Genomic DNA, 13,202 nt, shown 5'->3' on the forward strand with positions numbered 1-13,202 from the left:
TTCTGACTGTTTAAGGTCCTCATGGCTCTGACGTCTGTTGTGAGTGTTTCATCTGCGTTTAAGCCGTGCGAGCAGGATGTTTGCTGACAGCGCTGGGAGTCGGGGAGTGGAGATGGATGAGAAGATGGGGCCCAGCTGTTTGTTTACTGTTTGGCTCGTTTTACGCTCGGCTGCTCCGTCACTACGACCACATGTGCACTACCTTTGCATTATAGTGTCCTCTGAACTGTGCAGCGTGACCTTTCTCACCCACCAGGGAGTGCTAACGCAAAATGAGACCAGGGAATTCAACTGCATATGGCACTAAATCACTTTAATTCTTTCTCGGTTTTTTCGAACGTTATGTTTGCGTTTGTGAATTTGTAAGTGTAATTTGTGGGTACAACTAATTACATTTAGATGCGATTTTCTTCATTTAGTTTAGAGAACAATTCTATGGATGTAGTTCAAATTAATTCATTTCCGGTAGTCGTGGGAAATATTGACAAAATTAAATGTCTTGATACGTTTTTTCCTTTCCTGATAACAATATTCCAACAAGAATGTGTCAAAAAAAAAAACATCCCAGTGAAATTAGGTCCCAGAGTGCAAAGGTCTTTAAGCAGCGTCCCAGCTGTTACGCCATATCCACCTCTACTTATTGCACTTACTGCAGACTCTTGCTCGATGTGTTTCACTTGAAGCCGCCACGTTTGTTCTGTTTGTTTACAACACGCCCCGGCTTTGAAACATGGCCGCCGTTTTAAGGGAATGCTGGCGCTCCAATTTAGGAGCTAGCAACATTCGCTTGATCTCAGTCCACCGAACATGCTCAAAATTCATGATCTGAAAATATGCTAAATTTGCCACAAAGTCCAACCTTTGTGAAAGCCGTAGGGCCCTGCCAGTAGAAAACGGGCAGTTTGTCTTTACATTGTGCTCCATGGGAAACATGCTTTCTGGACTGTAATTCCAATGGACTGACCACTAGTCCAACTCATGACAGGTTTAAGCTAGCAATACCATATCCAGTTCATTTAACAGGTCCATGGTGTACAGGCCATGTGCAGTTTGCAGCACATGTGCATTGTCATGTGCATTGTCATGTGCATTGTCATGTGCATTGTCATGTGCATTGTCATGTGCATTGTCATGTGCATTGTCATGTGCATTGTCATGTGCATTGTCATGTGCATTGTCATGTGCATTGTCATGTGCATTGTCATGTGCATTGTCATGTGCATTGTCATGTGCATTGTCATGTGCATTGTCATGTGCATTGTGTGTTTTTCAACAGTGCCAAGGACCCTGGCTTATGTATTACTGCATTTTCAGGCGTCTTGTGTTGAGTGTGGACGCACACGTTTAAAGAAATGGTTCCATCTTTACAGAAAACTATCATTGTTTTGTCTCCATGAGGATGTGGCCTAAATGTATTAGTTGAGGTTTAATTATCAGAGAAATGTGAAATGTTTGTAAAATGATCACAAAACTGTTGAAACATCACAATACCCTTATCTGAAAGGTAACGTTTAACTTTTTTGTAATCAGCTGTTTTATGATATGATCTAAATTTCAATATTTTCCCATCTTAACCTGGTGTAGTGTTGTCATAGATCTGGTCATACTCAAAGACAAATGTATCCTTTGATATTATGTGTGTAAAGTTTGAGGAGTACTGAATATATTACACTGCCTGTGTAAAAAGGGACACACACTCCGAACGATTGAAGGATTACATCACCAAATAAACCCTGAAAAACAAAAACTGACTAAACTGTTTTTGTTCTTGTTGTTGTGGTTCACAGGGAGTGCTGGGACTCCTGTCATTTTTAATGAAAACGGTGATGCTCCTGGACGTTACGACATCTTTCAGTATCAGATCAACAACTACTCAGTGGCAGAGTACAAGGTCATTGGACACTGGACCAACCAGCTCTATCTGAATGTAAGTACTTCTGTACCTCTGTACCTCTGTACTTCTGTACTTCTGTACCACTGTACCTCTGTACCTCTGTACCTCTGTACTTCTGTACCTCTGTACCTCTGTACTTCTGTACCTCTGTACCTCTGTACCTCTGTACCTCTGTACCTCTGTACTTCTGTACCTCTGTACCTCTGTACTTCTGTACTTCTGTACCACTGTACCTCTGTACCTCTGTACCTCTGTACTTCTGTACTTCTGTACTTCTGTACCTCTGTACCTCTGTACCTCTGTACTTCTGTACTTCTGTACTTCTGTACCACTGTACCTCTGTACCTCTGTACCTCTGTACCTCTGTACTTCTGTACTTCTGTACCTCTGTACCTCTGTACTTCTGTACCACTGTACCTCTGTACCTCTGTACTTCTGTACCTCTGTACCTCTGTACTTCTGTACCACTGTACCTCTGTACCTCTGTACTTCTGTACCTATGTACCTCTGTACTTCTGTACCACTGTACCTCTGTACTTCTGTACCTCTGTACCACTGTACCTCTGTACCTCTGTACCTCTGTACTTCTGTACTTCTGTACCTCTGTACTTCTGTACCTCTGTACTTCTGTACTTCTGTACCTCTGTACTTCTGTACCTCTGTACCTCTGTACTTCTGTACTTCTGTACTTCTGTACCTCTGTACTTCTGTACCTCTGTACCTCTGTACCTCTGTACCTCTGTACCTCTGTACTTCTGTACCTCTGTACCTCTGTACTTCTGTACCTCTGTACCTCTGTACTTCTGTACCTCTGTACCACTGTACCTCTGTACCTCTGTACCTCTGTACTTCTGTACCTCTGTACTTCTGTACTTCTGTACTTCTGTACCTCTGTACCTCTGTACCTCTGTACTTCTGTACCTCTGTACTTCTGTACCTCTGTACCTCTGTACTTCTGTACTACTGTACTTCTGTACCTCTGTACTTCTGTACTTCTGTACCTCTGTACTTCTGTACTTCTGTACTTCTGTACCTCTGTACTTCTGTACCTCTGTACCTCTGTACCTCTGTACCTCTGTACCTCTGTACTTCTGTACCTCTGTACTTCTGTACTTCTGTACTTCTGTACCTCTGTACCTCTGTACTTCTGTACCTCTGTACCTCTGTACTTCTGTACTTCTGTACTTCTGTACCACTGTACCTCTGTACCTCTGTACTTCTGTACTTCTGTACCTCTGTACTTCTGTACTTCTGTACCTCTGTACTTCTGTACCTCTGTACCTCTGTACCTCTGTACCTCTGTACTTCTGTACTTCTGTACTTCTGTACCTCTGTACCTCTGTACTTCTGTACCTCTGTACCTCTGTACTTCTGTACTTCTGTACTTCTGTACCACTGTACCTCTGTACCTCTGTACTTCTGTACTTCTGTACCTCTGTACTTCTGTACCTATGTACCTCTGTACTTCTGTACCTCTGTACTTCTGTACTTCTGTACCTCTGTACTTCTGTACTTCTGTACCTCTGTACTTCTGTACCTCTGTACCTCTGTACCTCTGTACCTCTGTACCTCTGTACTTCTGTACTTCTGTACCTCTGTACTTCTGTACTTCTGTACTTCTGTACCTCTGTACCTCTGTACCTCTGTACCTCTGTACTTCTGTACCTCTGTACCACTGTACCTCTGTACTTCTGTACTTCTGTACTTCTGTACCACTGTACCTCTGTACCTCTGTACTTCTGTACCTATGTACCTCTGTACTTCTGTACCACTGTACCTCTGTACTTCTGTACCTCTGTACCACTGTACCTCTGTACCTCTGTACTTCTGTACTTCTGTACCTCTGTACTTCTGTACATCTGTACCTCTGTACATATGTACTTCTGTACCTCTGTACCTCTGTACCACTGTACCTCTGTACCTCTGTACTTCTGTACTTCTGTACCTCTGTACTTCTGTACCACTGTACCTCTGTACCTCTGTACTTCTGTACCTATGTACCTCTGTACTTCTGTACCACTGTACCTCATTACCTCTGTACTTCTGTACTTCTGTACCTCTGTACCACTGTACCTCTGTACCTCTGTACTTCTGTACTTCTGTACCACTGTACCTCTGTACCTCTGTACTTCTGTACTTCTGTACCTCTGTACTTCTCTACCTCTGTACCTCTGTACCTCTGTACCTCTGTACTTCTGTACCTCTGTACCTCTGTACTTCTGTACCTCTGTACCTCTGTACCTCTGTACCTCTGTACTTCTGTACCTCTGTACCTCTGTACCTCTGTACCTCTGTACTTCTGTACCTCTGTACCTCTGTACTTCTGTACCACTGTACCTCTGTACTTCTGTACCTCTGTACCACTGTACCTCTGTACCTCTGTACTTCTGTACTTCTGTACCTCTGTACTTCTGTACTTCTGTACCTCTGTACTTCTGTACCTCTGTACCTCTGTACCTCTGTACCTCTGTACTTCTGTACTTCTGTACCTCTGTACTTCTGTACCTCTGTACTTCTGTACCACTGTACCTCTGTACTTCTGTACCTCTGTACCACTGTACCTCTGTACCTCTGTACTTCTGTACCTCTGTACTTCTGTACTTCTGTACTTCTGTATTTCTGTACTTCTGTACCTCTGTACCTCTGTACCTCTGTACTTCTGTACTTCTGTACTTCTGTACCTCTGTACCTCTGTACCTCTGTACTTCTGTACCTCTGTACCTCTGTACTTCTGTACTTCTGTACTTCTGTATTTCTGTACCTCTGTACTTCTGTACCTCTGTACCTCTGTACTTCTGTACTTCTGTACTTCTGTATTTCTGTACCTCTGTACCTCTGTACTTCTGTACCTCTGTACCTCTGTACCTCTGTACTTCTGTACTTCTGTACCTCTGTACCTCTGTACTTCTGTACCACTGTACCTCTGTACCTCTGTACCTCTGTACCTCTGTACTTCTGTACCTCTGTACCTCTGTACTTCTGTACCACTGTACCTCTGTACCTCTGTACCTCTGTACTTCTGTACTTCTGTACCTCTGTACTTCTGTACTTCTGTACCTCTGTACTTCTGTACCTCTGTACCTCTGTACCTCTGTACCTCTGTACTTCTGTACTTCTGTACCTCTGTACTTCTGTACCTCTGTACTTCTGTACCACTGTACCTCTGTACTTCTGTACCTCTGTACCACTGTACCTCTGTACCTCTGTACCTCTGTACTTCTGTACCTCTGTACTTCTGTACTTCTGTACTTCTGTATTTCTGTACTTCTGTACCTCTGTACCTCTGTACCTCTGTACTTCTGTACTTCTGTACTTCTGTACCTCTGTACCTCTGTACCTCTGTACTTCTGTACCTCTGTACCTCTGTACTTCTGTACTTCTGTACTTCTGTATTTCTGTACCTCTGTACTTCTGTACCTCTGTACCTCTGTACTTCTGTACTTCTGTACTTCTGTATTTCTGTACCTCTGTACCTCTGTACTTCTGTACCTCTGTACCTCTGTACCTCTGTACTTCTGTACTTCTGTACCTCTGTACCTCTGTACTTCTGTACCACTGTACCTCTGTACCTCTGTACCTCTGTACCTCTGTACTTCTGTACCTCTGTACCTCTGTACTTCTGTACTTCTGTACTTCTGTACCTCTGTACCTCTGTACCTCTGTACTTCTGTACTTCTGTACTTCTGTACTTCTGTACCTCTGTACCTCTGTACCTCTGTACTTCTGTACTTCTGTACTTCTGTACCTCTGTACCTCTGTACCTCTGTACTTCTGTACTTCTGTACCTCTGTACTTCTGTACCTCTGTACCTCTGTACCTCTGTACTTCTGTACTTCTGTACCTCTGTACCTCTGTACTTCTGTACTTCTGTACTTCTGTACCTCTGTACCTCTGTACCTCTGTACCTCTGTACCTCTGTACTTCTGTACTTCTGTACTTCTGTACCTCTGTACAACAATTCAACATGCATGTCTCAGAAATAAGTTGACATTTGATTAGTTTAGTTGATTTTTTGTAAATGTAAAATCATTGGCAAACAACAGATGACAAATGAAACTGTAAATTAAAGGTGCTGTACCTGATTTTAAGTCTTAAAAACATGAAAAACCGGACTAGTTCATTCTAAACTCTGCTGCAGTCCAAACGTATCGCTCACTTACCCAATGCTTCCTGAGCATACTAAATATTTGTTTTCACAACTCTCTGAGGTCAGAGCGAGATTTGCCGTCACGGTTAATCTAACAAACATTAGCATGCTAACAGGGCACTTCCTGCTTCGCGGAGAATAAAACGCTTTATAATTAAAAGAAGCAAACACACTGAAGTCTCATATTTCCCCGAATATATGCTTTTATATTATCTGTACTTGGGCAAAACAGAGTATACTATATTACAGGAAAAACTGGTACAGCGCCTTTAGAAAAAGGAATTGAATGATCTATCTTTATTGCTACAAGATAACAATAGCTGTTGCAATCTTAACCCCCTTTCACACTTACAACAGCCCTGGCTAGTAAATCTAGTACACAAAAGACAAATCCATTTATTGATTTTCTGTCCTTCAGTTGGACAGCCTGCAGTGGTCCTCGGGGGACCCCTCTCTCCCAGCTTCTGTGTGCAGCCTGCCCTGTCAGACCGGCGAGCGCAAGAAGGTGGTGAAGGGCATTCCCTGCTGCTGGCACTGCGAACGCTGCGAGGGCTACCACTACCAGTCCACCGAATTCACCTGCGACCTGTGCCCCTACGAAAAACGCCCCAACTACAACCGCACCGGCTGCCAATCCATCCCCATCATCAAACTGGAATGGGCCTCGCCTTGGGCCCTTTTCCCAGTTTTTATGTCTGTTTTGGGAATAATCGCCACCACTTTTGTCATTGCTACTTTCATCCGCTTCAATGATACTCCGATCGTGCGTGCGGCTGGACGAGAAATGAGCTACGTGTTGCTAACAGGTATATTCCTTTGCTACATTGCGACCTTCCCGATGATCTCCGCCCCAGATGTGGTGGTTTGCTCCTTCCGTCGAATTTTCCTCGGACTCGGCATGAGCATTAGCTACGCCGCATTGCTAACCAAAACAAACCGCATCCATCGCATATTCGAGCAAGGAAAGAAGGCCGTAACCGCTCCCAAATTCATCTCACCCGCCTCCCAGCTGGTCATCACTTTTTCGCTCATTTCCGTGCAACTTTTTGGCATCATGGTTTGGTTCGGCGCCGACCCGCCGCACACCTTCGTGGACTACGGCGAGCAGAGAACGCAGGATCCGAGAAGCGCCCGCGGAGTGCTGAAGTGCGACATCTCGGACCTGTCCCTCATCTGCTCGTTGGGTTACAGCATCTTGCTCATGGTCACATGCACGGTTTACGCCATCAAAACCAGAGGCGTTCCGGAGACGTTCAACGAAGCCAAGCCGATCGGATTTACCATGTACACCACGTGCATCATCTGGCTGGCCTTCATACCCATCTTTTTCGGCACGGCGCAGTCGGCGGAGCGGGTAAGAAGGATAAATAATGCACGTTCATGTTTTATGGAGAGTTGGAATCCCGCAGTGGTGTTTACATAAGTTGTAAAGGCAGTGTCAGCAGCATCCTCATGTACTCTCACACAATGTCTCTGTCTGTGCCACTGGCCACGGCTAATCTTCCGCTCAACCCGGCGCTGGTGTTTAACTTTTAATATGCCTCCATGCAGGCTTGTACTGTAGAGGTTTGGGCTATAGTGTCTCCTGTGCGTCACAGAACGGTACATTGTTCTTTACATGAAGCAAATGGGGGAGGGGCAACTTATGCAGGATACATTTTTTAGTAGTAGATCTCATCTGGGGACACACGAGGCTTATAGTCACATGTAACATGCTAACTTTAAAAGACGGCCAAGATGATCTAAAATATATGTGTAATTCTTGTATCTTTTAGATCATGAGCAGAATGGGCCTGATCATATCAGGAGAAACATAAATCAATACTGTGTTTCTCTGAAATATTTGTTTCCTCTTAGTTGAGTGATTCTGGACAGTATATCCTTACTATCCCATTTCCCACGTCTTGCTTTTGTGGCAATAAAACAAAGACAGGTCAAATAATAAGTGGTGACTTATTTTAGAAAATGTAGAAAATGTTGAGTTAATCATTTGAGATCTGGACAGTTTCAAATCAAGAAATCATTTTCAATCTGATTCGAGCAGCTCGCCTTCTAATGTGTAACTCTTCTATCTACCAAAAATATGACTTTATTAACTGGCTTTTTTTCTAATGCTATAGCACTATATTTTAACCACAATATTAATACAGACAAAAACATGTATTGGCAATCTTCAATTCGTGTTTTCAAAGATATAACATTACATAATGCAGTTTTGGGGGTTTTAGCTGCAGCAATACAATGAAAAATCTGCTCTCTGAAAAAGTGATGAATTAAAACCTTCCTTTTCCCGTCTGTAGCCCCATTGTCCAGCTGACAGCCTAATAAAACTATCGCTGAATCTAATATCTCAAATCTACATTAATCTCCCCTCGTATTTGCCCTGAAGGGCCTTTTCTTCAAACTCTGCACATGACATTTAATCATTTCCCTATTATTGCTGTAACAATAACAGCCTTTTGGAGCAAACTCATTCAAGATGTTAACAGCTCTTCTAATAACACGAGTTCTCTTTATTATTTAGGGGCATTTTTACCTGGGCTTGGCTGCTTTTTAAAGGGCACATTATGCAAAATGTACTTTTATGAGCTTTTAACCAAGAATTTCCCCTCATGCAGCTTTGTTTCATTAATCCTGTTTACGAGTTTGTTTATTTTTTCAGAACTGCGATGCCAAAGGTAGAAATAGAAATTGGGACATCTTCTGTGCGTAAATCATCAACAGACTTGTTCTAAGCATTTCTGACGTGAGTTAATTAAAACTGCAATAAAAAGAAAAAAAATACAACTCCGTACTTACGTTAGCATGTCAGGCAAGCTAGCTTTTGTTTTTTAGTCCTTGATATTTGAGTGTCTGCGTGATGTCACGCAGGCACTACATATTGTTTATATGAAAGAGGAACTTCACGAACGATCGGGACACGCACTGGAATCGCTTTAAATTAACTTGTTTTGACTTTATTCGGCTGGATTGAGTGTTTTCGTCGTGTCGTTGCGATGTGTCTTGGCTCCGGCCCCGCCCCCCGGCTCCGGCCCCGCCCCCCGGCCGGCGCCGTACCGCGTTTCCACAAAGGAGGAACTCATGAAACTGCGGAGAACAGTCGTCTTACCCGGAGATCGTCACGTTATCCCGGCGCAATACTGACCTAACCTAATACTGATGTGCAATTCTGTCATATGTGCAATTACTGTGAAATTCATGTGCAATCTATGTGCTGTCGTGACACATATTCATGTGCAATTACTGTCGGGATCACATGCAATGGTATGTATTTATTTGTCTATGGGAGTTTTTATTTATTTATAGGAGATCTTCTACTGAAAGTGTTTTTCAGACTTCCTATAAGTGATCTGTTCTTGTGGATCTACCTCTGTATCTTCCTGCGTTGCACCAATGAAATTTCCCCATGTGGGACAATAAAGGAATATCTTATCTTATCTTATGTTCTTGTATTTCACATATTTTTTATTATTATATATTTTCCATGATTTTCCATTTAGCCAGTCTCCTTAACACTTCAACCGATTTCAACATGTTATACATCATTACGATCGCTTTCGCAGTAGTACGTGTGCTATTACTTTTGACATTTGAACAACTTGTCAAGAATGCAGAATCTTCAAAAGTATTAGTACTTTTTCCCCATTTAAAATGAATTTGGGCATTGAGTGTCTGCGGAATTCTTTAGCCTTTTATTCTTTAGGCTTTATTCTTTAGGCTTTATTCTTTAGAATTTTGGGACGGAGCCAGTCGAGCGAGAGAGAGAGAGAGAGAGAGAGAGAGAGAGAGGGGGGGGGGGAGGGGGAGAGGAGGAGAGGGAGAGAGAGAGGGGGAGGGAGAGACGCAGACACTCCAGCAATGGCTTCAGCCATTGCAGATTTTCTTGTTCCCTTTGCTGTAGATGTCAGGTGAGTTTTAACACCAATTCCTGAAGTGAAAGTCTGACTGATTGTAATTTGAGCTTTTCAATAGTTCATAAACTTGAGATGAAGTATTTCTACATCAGAACATTACCTGTGAACTAGAACATTTCTGGCATTTATGTGAGATAGGAACAATGACATGCCTTAAATAAGATCTTGCATTTATCAAATTACAGGCGTTTGTATTGTTAAAGAAATGCCCTGAGATACATGTTTTCTCGCTGCACATTCTATTGTTGTATCCCCTGCTGATAAAGCTTAATATTATTCTAAAACTATTCAGGAAAGGTCAAATATTGCACTGTTAATGGGATTTTTTTCTGTATCGATACTTGTCCATATGAGTATCTGGTTTCGATACTAGTTTTTTCTCAGATTTTTGGACCCCCATAAAAGTTACATAGTGCATCATAATTACTGCCAGAATATTTGTGCTTCCAAAAATAAGCTTATCAAGTTAAACACATTTTTCTGAATTTCCTGGTGCTCTCCCCCAGGTTGTTTATCTGATTCCATAGCATATGAGTGGATCATAAGTCTTGATAACATGCACTTCTGATGAACAAAATATCAATATAACTGTTACTAATTGTCAGCTTTGCCACCATCTGATAACTCTGTGCTCTTCTACCTCTCTACATTGGATTAATTACACTTCTCGGTTTCAGACAACACTTTTTGGACGTTCATTTTGCCATGTGTGCGTTGCCAGATGGAGAGTTTTGCTCATTACCGGGTCTTCGGGGAGATCGGGCCGACAGGTGGAGTGATTGGCTGGGATCTTCTCTAAATATAGTCAGTGTTTGCCGTCTGCTACTGTTCACATATGCAGGAACACAGTGTGATTTTATGGCTGAAAGTTTCATGGCGGATATTTTTGGTGGTAATGATGACGAGCCATACGATAAAACAAAGTAAAGTGATAAAGTTGGCCACGCATACCGTAAATCTGGGCTTTGTGATTGTGAGGTTTATTGTAGACAAGAGAGATATGAGTATTTAGTGCCGGAATGGTCTTTCTGACACATGTATTCTACATTATGAAAATAGTCAAAGAGATGAATTACATTTTGTATTGCTGTGGACAGTACAAACCCATTGGAAAGCAGGGAGAAAAGATGGTTTGAAAGAGGAGTCAAGGAAGCTATTTTTGTTAAAAAAGAAAGACCTTCTTTAAACAGAAATGGAGGGCTAAGATTCAATCTTCCTGGTATCTATAATGGAATACTGAACCCCTGGAAAGGTAGAGGACCAGGACCAGGACATTTAGATGCTAATCAGGTACTCAGGGTGGTTGAGCCAGGGTCTCACAAAGACAAAGAGGATTCTAATAGCCCATTAAGATTCTGAATAGGCTAGCTCAGTAGATACAAGGGGGGAGTTTAGATAAGATATTCCTTTATTGTCCCACATGGGGAAATTTCATTGGTGCAACGCAGGTAGATACAGAGGTAGATACAGAAGAACAGATCACTTATAGGAAGTCTGAAAAACACTTTCAGTAGAAGATCTCCTATAAATAAATAAAAACTCCCATAGACAAATAAATAAATAAATACCATTGCATGTGATCCCGACAGTAATTGCACATGAATATGTGTCACGACAGCACATAGATTGCACATGAATTTCACAGTAATTGCACATGAATTCCAACAGCAATTGCACATACGACAGAATTGCACATCAGTATTAGGTTAGGTCAGTATTGCGACGGGATAACGTGACGATCTCCGGGTAAGACGACTGTTCTCCGCAGTTTCATGAGTTCCTCCTTTGTGTAAGCGCGGTACGGCGCTGGCCGGGGGGAGGGGCCGGAGCCGGGGGGCGGGGCCGGAGCCGGGGGACTCAGAGCCAAGACACATCGCAACGACACGACGAAAACACTCAATCCAGCCGAATAAAGTCAAAACAAGTTAATTTAAAGCGATTCCAGTGCGTGTCCCGATCGTTCGTGAAGTTCCTCTTTCATATAAACGTGTATGTAAACGTGTACCGACGACACGCTCCGCCCAATGGGCGGGACTTACCACAGAACAGTATTAATATCGGAGTTCTCGATCTAAATTCTTTTATTGACAATGACTCTTGGATGAGAGTCGAAACGTCTATTTTTTCTAACTGAGTCCAGATGACTACAACTGAAGCTTTTTCTACTATGGAACACGCCTGGACGAATGAGGGATTACACCGACAGTTTTGATGCTCGGAATACATCAGGGAAGTGAGCAGTGTATTTAGACCACTGCAAAACAATTAACTGCCTGTTTTTTGTTTTTTTTTGCGTTTTTAAGACAGTTCTCTTGTTAAACACATTTTGTCTCACTCTACTGGTCCATGCATGTAGAAAAATGTGTCTTACATATTGCGAATCCCGAATTGTGCCTATTTTTAGGAACTGTCAGACAAATCCTCAGAGACAAGGCTGCCTGGAAGATTGTATTTAAAGTACTACAAACCAACCGACTGTGGTTTTTGTGAGGGCTCTGCAGCAAATACTGGACCAGTATAAAACACACCGAGTTATTTTTAACCCAAGGAAGCACTGAGGCAGCACATTCAGCGCCGTCGCAGAGCCTGTGCAAACTCAGGTGATAATGACATCAGTGTCTTGAAAACAGAGCGAGGTGTTTCATCAAGCAGCTTCCACCACATCCACACGGGCAAAGAGGTCTCAAAAGGAAGTGCGTTTGTATAAGATTACGAGAGATCATTGAGGAACTCCAACCCAGTCCAAACGTACTGGAGGATGTGTAAAGCATGTGGGTTAAAGGGTGTGGGAGAGGAGGGGCTGCAGCAAAATGTCTGTGTAACATTAGACGATCAGTAAATGTGCGGTTTATGGAATCCATGGGCTTTTTAAAACATGAAAGTATTAGATATTGGGATATATTGTCACCTTTGAATAATGAGTGGGCTTCTTTATCAAACACAGATGTGCACTACGATCTCAGAAACCTTCCATTCAATCATGAATTACATAATAAACGTAAGCAATATTTTTTCCCACACATCCCCAAATGAGCCCTGTTTATAATTAAATATCTCTACATGTCATGAAAAGAAATGCACGGGATTGTTGTGTCCACTGTTGCCATAGAAACCCGGATCTGAATCGCTCTGCCCAAACATTTAGGCTGACATTATTTTTAAGTTTTTCATATTATCTTGTAGCTCACATGTCATTTTAATGTTTGATTGTGCAATTAAACACTGTTACTGATAGTGAGTAATGATA

The 13,202-nt window shown here is 42.4% G+C and overlaps 1 protein-coding gene across 1 annotated transcript in view; it reads left to right on the forward strand.

Moving 5' to 3' along the window:
- The window catches only part of LOC140348547 (metabotropic glutamate receptor 8-like), a 183,563-nt gene that overhangs the window by 151,013 nt on the left and 19,348 nt on the right, over window positions 1–13,202 (forward strand). Inside the window, exons 8-9 of the mRNA XM_072434482.1 lie at window positions 1,788–1,927; window positions 6,460–7,395. Of these exons, the coding sequence (XP_072290583.1) occupies window positions 1,788–1,927; window positions 6,460–7,395 (1,076 nt within the window). The remainder of the gene's footprint in view (window positions 1–1,787; window positions 1,928–6,459; window positions 7,396–13,202) is intronic.

Source organism: Eucyclogobius newberryi, unplaced genomic scaffold (genome assembly GCF_026437365.1).
Source record: "Eucyclogobius newberryi isolate DKJ021-1_F unplaced genomic scaffold, fEucNew1.0.hap1 SCAF_7, whole genome shotgun sequence".
Taxonomy (NCBI): Eukaryota; Metazoa; Chordata; class Actinopteri; order Gobiiformes; family Gobiidae; genus Eucyclogobius; species Eucyclogobius newberryi.